Source organism: Armigeres subalbatus, unplaced genomic scaffold, assembly GCF_024139115.2.
Source record: "Armigeres subalbatus isolate Guangzhou_Male unplaced genomic scaffold, GZ_Asu_2 Contig1801, whole genome shotgun sequence".
NCBI lineage: Eukaryota > Metazoa > Arthropoda > Insecta > Diptera > Culicidae > Armigeres > Armigeres subalbatus.
Window position 1 is genome coordinate 1 of NW_026942619.1, and position 12684 is coordinate 12684.

At 41.5% G+C, this 12684-nt stretch overlaps 1 protein-coding gene across 1 annotated transcript; it reads right to left on the reverse strand.

Annotated features, from left to right (window-relative positions):
* Positions 1-136: 136 nt before the first annotated feature.
* Positions 137-2472, reverse strand: LOC134203346 (neurexin 1-like). The gene is made up of 5 exons (XM_062678218.1): positions 2297-2472; positions 1353-2110; positions 1118-1296; positions 882-1053; positions 137-821 (listed from the first exon to the last, which is right to left on the reverse strand). The coding sequence occupies exons 1-5, from the start codon at positions 2470-2472 to the stop codon at positions 544-546; spliced, it is 1563 nt and encodes a 520-aa protein (XP_062534202.1). The 3' UTR covers positions 137-543.
* Between the last annotated feature and the right edge of the window lie 10212 nt (positions 2473-12684).

Consider the following 12684-nt stretch of genomic DNA (forward strand, 5'->3'; position numbering starts at 1 on the left):
CTCTACTAAAACAGTGGAATATCCAGTAAATCGCGCTCAACAGAATCATGAGGTTATTTTTGTTAAGGTCCTTATATATATTCACATATTTATTGGTGCATTGGAAATCTTGAAAATGGTGCATATTACAAAGACACTCAGCTATTGTTAAATACTCGATTAGTTCGATATTCGCAAAAAGGGACAGCACAAAACAGACATTTACACTTCTAAGAAAGATAAGAACAAAATGGGCAACCGCATCAGCATCACATTTCCTTGAATGGCCGTCAAACGAAATGGAGCAACGCTGATGCGTGTCAGGAAATCTGGTCTGAAACTAAAGAGCGCAAATGAGGAAGCGAATAAAGATCAATAGTTTTTTGCTGAATACGGAAAAGTTAATGCGTAAATTTTGCACTATTGATCGATGATTTTCACTAGAGAGAAAGAGAGCGCCGAATGAAACCGAAACAATCAGAACTGATACAGAAGAGGAGTATCGACAAACTTAAACAATAAAGAGCGACTGGTTGTCTTGGTTGATTTTTAAATAATTTGATCTTAGATTGAACGGTCGTCGAATTGCTTTTTGTTTAAAATTCTAACCTGCTGCATTCTTTGGTCATTTCTATCTAAAACGCCAGTTACCAATTGTACATCGCCCCGCATGTTGATGTGGGGGTCTCGTTCTGCCGCCAGGTCCAGTACTCGTAGCCGGTTTACCGAGAGGCCGGCGATCACTCCGCTGAACGGCCGCTCGATACGGGAGCGTCCGTTGCGGGAGATCTTACCGCCGACCTGGACGTTCGACATTGACGTGAAGCTGGTCGATTGGTGACCTGGAGCGGGAAATTCGGCATAAGATTGATCGTTGAAGGACGTTTACAAACGATACATACCAGTAGGAAATAACGTCTGAACATTGTAGTCGTCGATCTGGAGCGTAGCGTTGGCTCCGGATCGGGTGAAGCGCACGATATGGTAATTATTGTCATTGACTTTGACACCGATCTCGCCTAGGGGAAGATCGTGTGATCCTATATTGTACACGATGAACACATTGCCCTCGACCTGTTTCAAATGATATAAAAGTTGGTTGTGGGTTAATATCAAAGTTAACGTGTTGGAAACCTACAATCTCCATTTCGATGTAATCCTGCGTCGTCAAGCTTTCGATTCGTAGCAGCACCGCGTCCGACTTAGTTGTTACGAAACCTAGTGCGACATTGTCCTCTTCCGTGTCAGGTTGCCGTCCAGGTGGGAAAGTGTATTGAATCAGCCCTTTGTTGGTGCCGAATTCATACGATATGGATTCTGAAATGAACAAATTGAGTCAAGTATTTGACATAACAAAGCAAAAACCAACTCACCGTCGTAGCAGGTCGGTCCTGTAAACGAAGTCATGTCGCACTCGCAAGCGTACGCATTCCACTGCTGGACGCAGATCCCTCGGTTGGCGCAAGCATTCTGACTACATTTGGTGGGGCCTTCGCAGCCTGTCACGACCAATGAACTCGGCACCACTGCGTCCTCTGTCAGACTTGGCGTCGTATCGGCCAAGTCCACGGAGGCCATGCAACCCTCGAAACCATTTCGGGAAGCTATGCTCGACGGCAATCGCGAGTACATGTCCTTAAAAACACCGCCTACGTATAGGATTCCTTCCAACTCCAGGTGCATATTGTTTCCGCTGGCAGTGTAGATTTCGATGGATTCATCAACCGCCAAGGTATGCGTTTTGGGTCCCGGTCGTCGAATACTGACCGAGTGCCACCGATTGTCGTTCATGTGAATCCTGGCTTTGTCCCGAATTGTGATTGGTCCGTCACCCAGATCGAATACGTAATGGATGTGACCGTTGACCAGTTCCACAGCTACGAAGTCGCTTCGTTTGCCACCATTGTAAAACAGCAGACCATTGGGTTCCAGTGTTTTGAACCGGAAATCGATGAACACGGACGAGTACGCCTTCAACATTGGCAAACCAACGTACGAGTGCTTCGATCGGAAAGTCGCTGGCAGGTACGGCGACCCCGGTGGAGAGTTGATGAAGCGTGCCGTCAGCTTAAACGTTGTTGTTGGTAGCGCGGAAAGCTCCGGTCCAAGCGTCTTTACAAGGTCGATGTAGCTGAGAAATAGATGTGGATATAACCTGTTGGTATTCTTCTTCCAGTAATATCGTTACTTAACCGAAGAAAATAGTTAATCAGTTATTATGAACAGAAAACCCTTAGAACCGCCCTAAATTGTATTCTTCATTGATAATCATGAATGAAAAAACTAAATATAAGATCATTCGAACTCTTCTACTCACCGGTGTCCATTGTAGACGAAACCCTGAAGCTGCCCGACAAAATTCGGCATGGCGGCCGTCATCTGGATTTCCTCCTCGGCGTGGAACAACCCGCCCAAATGCAGCGACTTCACCTCCAGTGTGCTGTGCCGGCCGAGGATTGCTTCCGCTAGATTTTCGGTATTCGGTTTGATCATTGGGACGCGCGTGATAGGGTGTGGGTTTGTGAGTGTGTTTGGTTCGGCGCGTGTGTGTTTGTGTGTTTTTTTTTCAAATTATTGTGCCGCCATGTGGTGAATAAAAATGCCACGTGTGGTTTTGGTTTCGCCGGCGATCATTTCGATGAAGGAAAGGAAATTACAATGTGAAAGTGACATAAAATGGAGACAGAAAGAAACACACAGAGAAAATGGAAGAAAGAGATAAGAAGAGAAAGAAGAGGACACATTCTAGTAAAAACGATGAACAGTTTCGTTTCTCCTCTCTGCGTTCGAGAGAGAATTTCGCATATTGGTAAATAAAAAAACTTTTCATAATGCATATCATATGGGTTTATTACTAAAAGGCAATCTTGTGAAACTTGCTTGGGGTTGAAAGGCTGTTTTGTTTGATTTGATTTGTTCTGATTGGATTTTGACAGGGTGGTGGCCGTGAAATAGTGGAGAAGTTCCGACTGGGAGTGGTGAGTTTGGGTGTTCGAGGGGATCGATGGGGCGTGTTCACAGGTGACGGTTTGGTCTTACACACACAAAAAGCGTTCCGTTCTTGTTGTGCACCGGAAGAACTAAACAGAGTGCCAGATTTGTGGATTCCGATCATTGGAAGGAAACACAGGTAAGGGAAAATCAAACAATATTCAGCCGTAAAAAAAAGCGGAACTAATTTGCCTTATGAAATTGCTTCTGAGGATGATGATCTCTATTGCCATACCATAACAATAATAATAAAATGGTGGAAATGGTGTCGACGGCTGCTGTTCCGATAATGGAAGTGGATTCAGACAAAACGGTGCACATTTCAAAATTAGACTGTTAAACGTGGTGGGTGATGGGGGAATTCAGAGTTTTGTGCAGAGTGTCTGGTGCTCTTTGGGTGACACGTGGTGAATCTGGGGTTTTCGTTCAAACGTTGTGGTATATTATTTGGGAGTGCATTATTTAGCATTCAAAAACGAACAGAACTGAAGTCGTTGAGGGTGCTTTGTGAAAATAGATACAAACAAACTGATAAGAATAAACAAATTAGTACAAAATATATCTGATAGTTGAATATTGGGTAAAGTGTTCTACATCATAGTTTGGCATTATACTGATGATTGTGTTGATGATAACTACCACGAACAACTACCATGAAACAATATGAATATAAAAATAGATTGAAAAACAAAATCTGTTGTAGTTTAATATAACATAAGTAGGAATGTGAAGTAAATTCAACAGTCTATAAGGGGGGATAATGTCTAGCATATTGTCAAAAGATGGAAAAGAGTCAAAAACAATTGAAATGAAGGTACTGTCCGTTTAAGTTTGAGTCGATTAAGGAGTTACATACAGGGTCTACATTGTCAAGCTGCAATGAAAGCTTTGTCTGAAATAGGAACCTTATCCAAGCAAATATTTTTTTTTTGTAATATCTTATAGTATTGTTTTGATCCCAAAGAAAGTCTATTATTAATAATTAATAGTTTATTATACTGATTTTTTAAACAAAAATATTTTGTTATGTGAGATGCTTTTTAATGCATATTTATCCGATGCAAAAAAGACCTAGACGTTCTCATTTCCGAAGAATTTTTCGTGAAATCTCAGAATAAAAAAAACCCTTCTGAATGTCGAAGAATTTCCACCACAGCGGCGTGTAGATTCATGAATTAAGAGAATTTAAAGCGACTGCAGAATAGACTGCAAGGGGACACCTTTGATTCAGTCAGGATTTGATTAGTTCCACATGATTCAGTTCTAGGCCTGATTCGAGACCTGCGGAGTCTATTCGGAAAGTCAGAGGAGGAAGAAGTTTATGTTTACAAAAGCAGTTTCGTCCTTTTGAATGTTGGTGCCAAACTGTGCAGGAGTTGGTCAACAAGCTGCCGTCGAACTATCGGTAAGCAACTACGAGAAGTCGAGAGGCACAAACTCTGTGAAGTCTGCCTGACTCAGGGGGAGAAGGCGGAGCACTGAATCCGTACCCCGACATGTGCTGGTTCTAAAATGTAAACAACAGTGTTAATTCTCTACTACCTTTTTGTTATGGCGTGGCAATTTTTATGCACACACACGATTGCGCCCTAACACTGGTTCTAAGCTTCGATGCAGAGTACACGAGCTTTGTTCGCCAGTGACAGGCGTATGAGGCCCTTGGCCTTAATACTCATAATGGTGGTCGGTGTTTTACGAAATTTCGTTGTATGATGCGGAATTGACTTTGCTGCAACGGGTAGAAGAAACAACACAGTTACAGAAAGCGAAGTGATTTTACCGAATGATGTCTGCGGTGATATACGTTAGTTGGTAAGCGACAATATGATACCTTTTTCATAGACGCTGGTGGATGCTATGGAGGCATAACGGCTGAATGGCTCTGTGCCGAAATTACGTAACGCGTGATAAAGAGGGAGCGGGATTGAGCAACCGTTACTTATTCTGTTGCAGGGGGAGGGGGAGTTAAGGAATGGTTACGTAACAATAGTAACCAAATTAAAAAAAATCAAATCGGTTACGCAATTTGCATTAATATAATGTCCTGTCTAAAATGAGGATAACACATAAAACAAAACAACAACAATAGCGGTTTTTTGTGCTGTTTTTATATCAATTGGGCATTTCCTCAGTGAACGTTACGTAATTAAGGATGGGGTGGTTGGGTCTAGTTACATGTTACTTGGTGCTCTACGTAGTTGTGCACAAGGCAGAAGGAACACTCGAGCCGCTAATCGTCACGTGATCTGGACCCATCAACCGGATTGAGAAAGAATATCGAAAGACGTAGTTGATAATGTCGGCGAGGTGTTCGAGAGAGAAACTTCCATTGTTTAACACGCCAACGGTGCCAAAGTTACGTGTGTGTCCGAGAATCATTTCTTGGGGGTGCCGAACTTTCTGAACGGCGTACCAATGATTCTCATTAGGTTGAACAATCTGCCCCGTTGACACCACGTATTGGGAAGCCAAACCAACCGATGGCTGTATGATCGGCAATGGGCTTGACGAACTACGGCAGTCAAGAAGCGAAGGCGGCCGTACGTTAATCTTCATTCCGTTGGACCGTTGAGCAACCAGCAATTGCATGACTTGATGCGACAGCAGTACGTGTTGGATGACACAGCGTCTATGTCGTATGACATACCAGAACTGATGGAGGAGGAAAAAGCTCAAGAGATCCTTGAGACGATAACAAAGTGAGAAGGTGACCGTTTCAAAATAAGGTTGCTGTAGCACCAGGACGAGAGAAGATTCTCCGACAGCTACCAGATGGCCATAAGCGGGATGAACGCACTAGGCATAAGAAACCTGGCAACATACGCCTGATCAGGAGCGCTTTAGTGGCTGTAAATCCTACATTCGGAGCTGTTCTAGGGTCCGGGTATATAGTTCCTCTCCCACGAGTAATCTGCTTTTTCATGAGATTCGTTACGCCAGTCGCCTATCTTAGAAAAATACTTATCCAGGACCTGTAGCTCATGGGCTGCCAGCGAAACGCTGCTCATGGGCTGCCTCGCTGACGAAACCTTATTCAAGAAGTGGATTGCTGGACTGCTGCATCTTTTTGGATGCGTTTAGAATGGGTTACGGGTAAGTGGCGTATTTTCCAGCCGTGGTACGAGCAGAGGTGATGTGCGCGATTGTGACAGGTCGAGGGAAAGCTGTCGGTTTTACGTCTGGAGCTTCTAGCAGCGATACTCGCTGCACGAACGTTGCTGACGTTGTGCAATACCCTGGGCCGGATTTAGGGGGGGGGGGGGTCGGTGCGGCCGTGGCCTCGGGCTCCAACAAATCTTATGTACTAAAACAAACATTTTTTATAAATTTTGGGGGCCCCAAAAGCTGTCGGCCTTGGGGCCCCCTTCCGGCTAAATGCGGCCCTGGCAATAACATGGATCTTGTCCGATCTTCGCCGATACAAGCAGCACGTCGGATTTCGTACGAAAGAGATTCTAAGCCTAACAAGGCTTATATATTGGCGTAGTGTGCTTCCGAAGCATAATGTGGCAGACCTGTTGACGAAGTGAAGTAAGAACCAGTATATATACTCAAATAACGTGTGGGTACGAGGATACCATTGAGCAGGAATGACCGAGGATGAGTTTGCCGCCAACGAATACGACTGATGCAAATCGGGAGTTCATCTATCGCTACACATCGTGGAGGTACCAGCGGTTCTTGTGGAAGTGAGCCGCTACTCGAAGGGGAGGATCCTGGTTCGTATAGTGGCGTCGGCCATTTGTGTCGAACTGTGGATCAAAATCTCAAAGGTACAGCCCAATCGGGTTGTACGCAAAGGTGACGTAGGACCACGTAGCTATACGAAATGGATGGTGTTTGTCAACATAGTTTGTGTCTCTTTATTAACATTGAGCAAACTGCTTGGGGGTCATTCGAACCGAATAGCTGCTCCCAGTTGGATGGACTTTGAGTCTCCAACCGTGGAAAAGGGATTAACACAACTCATAGGCCGCATCATCGCCGAAGCCATTCGTCTAGCTTTCTGTAGAGGAATCCCAGAAGACACCATCCTCAAAAATGACCGAAATAAAGGAAAAATAAGCAGAATCGGTAGCGGCGCGAATCCAAACGCAAATATATTTATTTGCAACGTTCAGGTTTTCGCTCGCGATGAAAGCATACGTGTATCGTTTTCTATGGCACCGGTGAAAGGAAGTTCAAGAATTAATTACACACAGTATTGGCCGTTGAGAAAAATCTTCACCCAGACGAACAGACTATTCGGCTTAAGTTTTCAAATTTATCCGTTTGAACGAGAATGCCGATTCTGAAAATATCTTTTATTTGCGATAATGCGCCTTTTCAAACACTAAAGCAGCTAAACGAATATTGCCAATAAGGTGGCGTCCTCATCGATTTGGTTGTCGTCGGAGGAAAGTGAAATTTTCTGGCAATATTCTTTGGTTTTGTTTCCGGTCATTGGTCATTGGAAATCAAATCGATTTTTTCAGGGCCACCATTTTATGCAAAAGAAGGTTGATACAAGATGAATTTTCTTCAAAGAGCAAAACTTAATCGTTTGGCGACAACAGAAAGTTGTCCTTTTGCAATTTGCTTAATTTTGATGTCTGTGCTTGCGATGCATGTACGTGATTGGTTGGTTTATCTATTTCTAAACTTTTTATCAATTATCGATAATAAACAGTTAACAATCAGTACTCTCAGATAAGTACGAAGAAGCGTTGACTCATACTTGATCGAATGGTCCAAAAAAATGGAGATCCATCGAGAAACGGGTGAGATATCAACCTCCGAAGTCTATCATATTTCCGTGGCGGTCTCCGATTTTCATAATCATAATGTGTACCCCAATATGGAAAAGAGAGATGTAGTCCAACGTCCAAAAAAGAAAGCTACCGAGAGAGACGTTGCGAGCAGCGAAAGGTCAGCTGAACTCGAGAAATGCAGTCCGCTGTACAAGCTGGTAAACGAGCCTGTTTTGACCAGAATGGAGGGACGAGTGGAGCGGACGGAGTTCCTACTGCCCGACTTGCGGTTCTCAGTGATTCTTCCGGACGACTACCAGATCACGAGACATTACCATTCATGAGAGGAGTGACCATGGACACAACCAGGCGGTGACCCTAGGTTAAGTCACAATCAAGTTGCTTTAACGATTTTCTTTCGATTTGTGCTGTGCTGCTGAACGAGTTATGACTGTTAAGTTACATTCCACACGTAGATGCAGCGATCCAAAAAGTGGCAGCGTCTTACCTATGATGTAAGGTGCATCATTGTCGTCGCAAAGTTTCGAGGATGGCCTTAACCGTCGTGCGCAGGACAGACAAGACGTGGATCGCGCTGTTTACCTGTTTATTGACACGTGCAGTGCATTTGGAGGTGGTGCACGTTCTGAGTTCTTTTCGGGAAACGAGTTCTTCTCGGGTAATAAGGCAAACCTGCGTTGTGGAGGCTGCGCAGGACATCAGAAATTACTGTGCAGACCAAATGACGAAATCGAGGACGAGGCTCTTTATAATTTCAAATATTATCTACGTTATCATTGCACTATCATTGTACTGAATGATAAAGAAGAATTTATTACATGGTCTACATAAATAGTACCTATAAATAAATGGGTGCTTGAAATAATAAAACCCAAGCAGTGCATTTTGAACAGTTTGGTTGCAGCAACTTAAATGCAATCAAATTTGATCACATATAAGTTCCGCGAAAAAGTTGCAACATGTGTGCTACTCGGGTAGCCTATTCAGACTTCAAGCACTTGATAAATAGTATCTTGATTCTATACTAAAAAGTATATGAAGTTTATTAAGATACTATTGTTTATCAAGTGATTAATCTAGTAGTCCGAATGGGCTATATGCCCAGTAAAACTGCCATTGAAATTCAGCAACTTCGAGCTAACGGTGGAACAAAAGGGGGAGCCTCCCGTTTGAATTTTATAGCCTATTCAGATTGGGCTATTTATGACTTTGTTAAGTGATTATTACGAGGTGTTCAGACTGCAGCAAGATAATATATCTAGACGTTTCCATGTTTCCTCATTTGCACGCTAATACAGGGTTGAATTCAAGGAGAGTTTTAAAATTTAATTTGCGAAATCAAGCATTTGTGTGGCGACAATCGAACATTTTTTTCTGAACAAAGTTTCTACGAAAAAAATATTAAAAAAATATGAAAAGGGATTTTCGAAGAATATTTGAAGCTCTCATTAAGGATAATGAGCGAAGCTACATTCATTAGTTGGGTGCGCCGTTCTTCGGGGAATCAGACTATTCCTCAATTTATTTTTAAGTTTAAAAAGTATTTTGATTCTGTACTATGATCGAACGGAGATTTGATAGAAAAATTTAGATACTTTTGGGAATTCTCACAAATAAATAAAAAAAGGACGATGGGACCAATTTTCAAGAAATATTATCGAACTAAAATGTATTTCCACCAGTATCTCCATGTATGAAGGGCAACTCAGCAATTTATTTTTTTTTCAAAAATGGAAACTGAGCGATTGCGTTCTACTCGACAATAAATGATACAGCTTCTAACAAAATCGAATCGTGTGAATGTGATATAATTTAAACTGGATTTTGGATGAATTAATGCATTACCAATCCATGTTTTATTTAAGGTTATTCTACTTTATATATACATCCCATTCAAATCGTACAGTTGTCCCACGTGAAAAATTTTGAAATCCAAAGTATATTAAGCCATTCAAGGAGCAGAATTGAAACAATTTATGAAGTCATGTTTACCCGAGTAGACGAAAATAGCTCAATAATATCAAATGTTGATAAGATAGCAAAATGAGATATGGACATGATTGATATAAGAGATAAAAGATCAGACGATAATATCAATATTTTGCACTGAAATATCATAAAAAGATCAAGTTATGCTATTTGTAAGAAGTGATCAATATCATGTGCCATTAGTTTGTTCTTATCCATAGCATATCTTGATATTTAAATGATATTTCGGTGCAATTTTTTGATATTGTTGCCTGTTCTTTTATCTCTTATATCAATCAAGTCCATATCATGTTTTGTTATTCTGTTCAAAATGCTCGTTGCGAGTAATTTGCTTGTAACATCTGAGGGCACATTTACTCCTTTCTTCTTCTTTCTTTTTTTTTACGCCTTCCTTACTCTCCCTTCATCCACCTTCCTTTATCTTTCTTCACTCTTCCTTCTTTCGTTTTATTCCTTCTTCCTTCTTATTCCTTGTTCCTTCCTCCTCTTATCGTTTTCTTTCTTCTATTTGTTCCTTAATTTTTTTTATTATTATTTCTTCTTATTTTTTCTTTCTGCTTTTTTTCTTTCTTTATATCATAACAATTCGGGTGTCTTGTTGATAGTTGGATGACAACTTTCTGTTTCAAAACTCTCTCTCTTCGTTGGTATTACATCCCCCACTGGGACATAGCCGCCTCGCAGCTTAGTGTTCATTACGCACTTCCACAGTTATTAACTTAAGGAAGTTATTGTCTTAAGGAAGGACTCACAGGCGAGCGGTACCTCATATGGAGCACTAGCCCATGAGGTTTCAGGCAAGAGTGTTGAAGTGAGGGTTCTACATGACGAAGTGACCCTCCAATGTAAGCAGCTTGATGAGGTTCTTCTTCTTCTTATTGGCATTACATCCCCATACTGGGGACAGAGCCGCCTCGCAGCTTAGTGTTCATTAAGCACTTCCACAGTCATTAACTGCGAGGTTTCTAAGCCAGGTTACCATTTCTGCATTCGTATATCATGAGGCTAACACGATGATACTTTTATGCCCAGGGAAGTCGAGACAATTTCCAATCCGAAAATTGCCTAGACCGGCACCGGGAATCGAACCCAGCCACCCTCAGCATGGTCTTGCTTTGTAGTCGCGCATCTTACCGCAAGGCTAAGGTACCCCCCACTTCCTCGTCCTTCTTTCTTTCTTCTATTTACTTTTTTTTCCTTCTTCTTTCTTCCTTTGTTCTTTATTCTTAGTTATTCCTTCTTCTTTTCTCGTTACTTCTCCAATCTTTCTTTTTCTTTCCTTTTCCCTTCTTTTTCCTTCTTTCTTCTTTATTCTTCCTAATTCCTTGGTCCACCTTTTTTCCATTTTTCTTCTTCCTACTTTTTTATTCCTTCTGCTTTCGTTCCTTCTTCCTTCTTCTTCAATCTTCTTTCATTTTAGTCCTTCTTTCTTCTCCTTCTGCCTTCTTCCTTTTCCTTGTTCTTTGTTTACTCTTTTTCTTTCTTCTTCTCTCTTCCTTCTCCCTTCCTCTTTTTCCTTTTCCCGTCTTCCTTTTTCCTCTTTCTTCTTCCTTTTTCCTTCTGCTTTCTTTCTTATTCCTCTTTTGCCTTTCTTCCTTCTTCAATTTATGTATGTCTTCTTTCTTAATCCTTTTTCTCTTGTCTCTCTCCTATTATTTTTTTTCCTTCTTCTTTCCAACTTCTTCCTACTTCCTTCTACTTAATTCTTTTTTCTTCTTCTTTGTTATTCTTTTTCTTTTCTTTTTCTTCTTCCTTCATTTTACTTCCTTCTTTCTTTTACCATTTTACATATGCCTTCTTACTTCGTCCGTTTTTTTCCTTTTCCAATCCTAGATTTTACTTCTTTTCTTCCGTATTTTTCTTCTTCTTTCATCCTTATTCCTTTCTCCTTATTTTACTTCTTCTTTATTCTTTCTTTTTCCCGTATTCCTTCCTTCTTTCTTCTTGTTTCTGTTCTATATCTCACCACTCACCGCTTTCCTCTAACTAAAGATTTCGCTTTACTGCCTAATTATCATCTCAAACTTCTCACCAGTTTCATTTCTCAGTACTCACTTCGGACACTTATTTCACACTTCTCAGTTCTCACTTTCTCCAACCACTTTTTATTTCGAACATCTCACTTCTCATTCCACTTAACCTAATAAGAAAAACAACCCAAAGGACTAAATTGCGATTAGTTGTATATTCAATAAGCAGTGTCTCCAATGTCGTTGAGAGATTAGTGAATCGTCGTATGAGGGATAAATTAGAAGCCGAAGGTAAGTTCGGTTTCCGCCAACACGCGTTCCGACCGGCATACGGCACGGAAACATATTTCGCATACCTGGGAGATGTATTGGAGAACGCCTACAACGACGGCAAGCACGTGGATCTAGTTTCCTTGGATATCTCCAAGGCCTGCAACAGGACTTGGACCCGGGAATTTTCCGGCAACTTCCTTGCTTTTGTAATTTCCTCACAGGGCGCTCTTTTCAAGTTATGATTGATAATCATAGTTCGAGGAGGAAACAGGTGCTTCACAGGGATCCGTTCTAGTCATCACGTTGTACCTCGTGGCTATGAACGGGGTGTTTCGTTCCCTCCCCCTCAACATATATCTACACAGTTCGAACGAAACCTGTAAATTTTCGTTCAAGTAGATGTAACAAATTGACCTCCGTGTTAAGCAACGTAAGGTTATAGGTTATTTTAAATTTACACGTGCTGTAATTTACGAGTTTATATTTTTATAAGAATAAAAAAAAATGCGACCAACATGGGAATAGAACTTCAATCCACAGAGTGAGGGGCCACCTCGTTAGCCACTCGTGCATTTCAGCTTCTTGAAAGCGAGCCGACCAAAGAGTATCAAGTTAAGCGTTCTGTCGATTTGATTATTCTTCATCAGACTGAACGATAACTTAAATTTACATGACACGGAAACTTCTTCGAGACGCGAATGTTTGAGTCTCAGTATATTGAATACATCAGA

Coding starts and splice junctions, on each gene's coding strand:
- LOC134203346 (XM_062678218.1), bottom strand. CDS start 2,472: ATGATCAAACCGAATACCGAAAATCTAGCGGAAGCAATCCTCGGCCGG. Junction 1,297..1,352: donor AGGACCGACCTGCTACGACG/GTGAGTTGGTTT, acceptor TGTTCATTTCAG/AATCCATATCGTATGAATTC. Junction 822..881: donor TCAGACGTTATTTCCTACTG/GTATGTATCGTT, acceptor TTCCCGCTCCAG/GTCACCAATCGACCAGCTTC.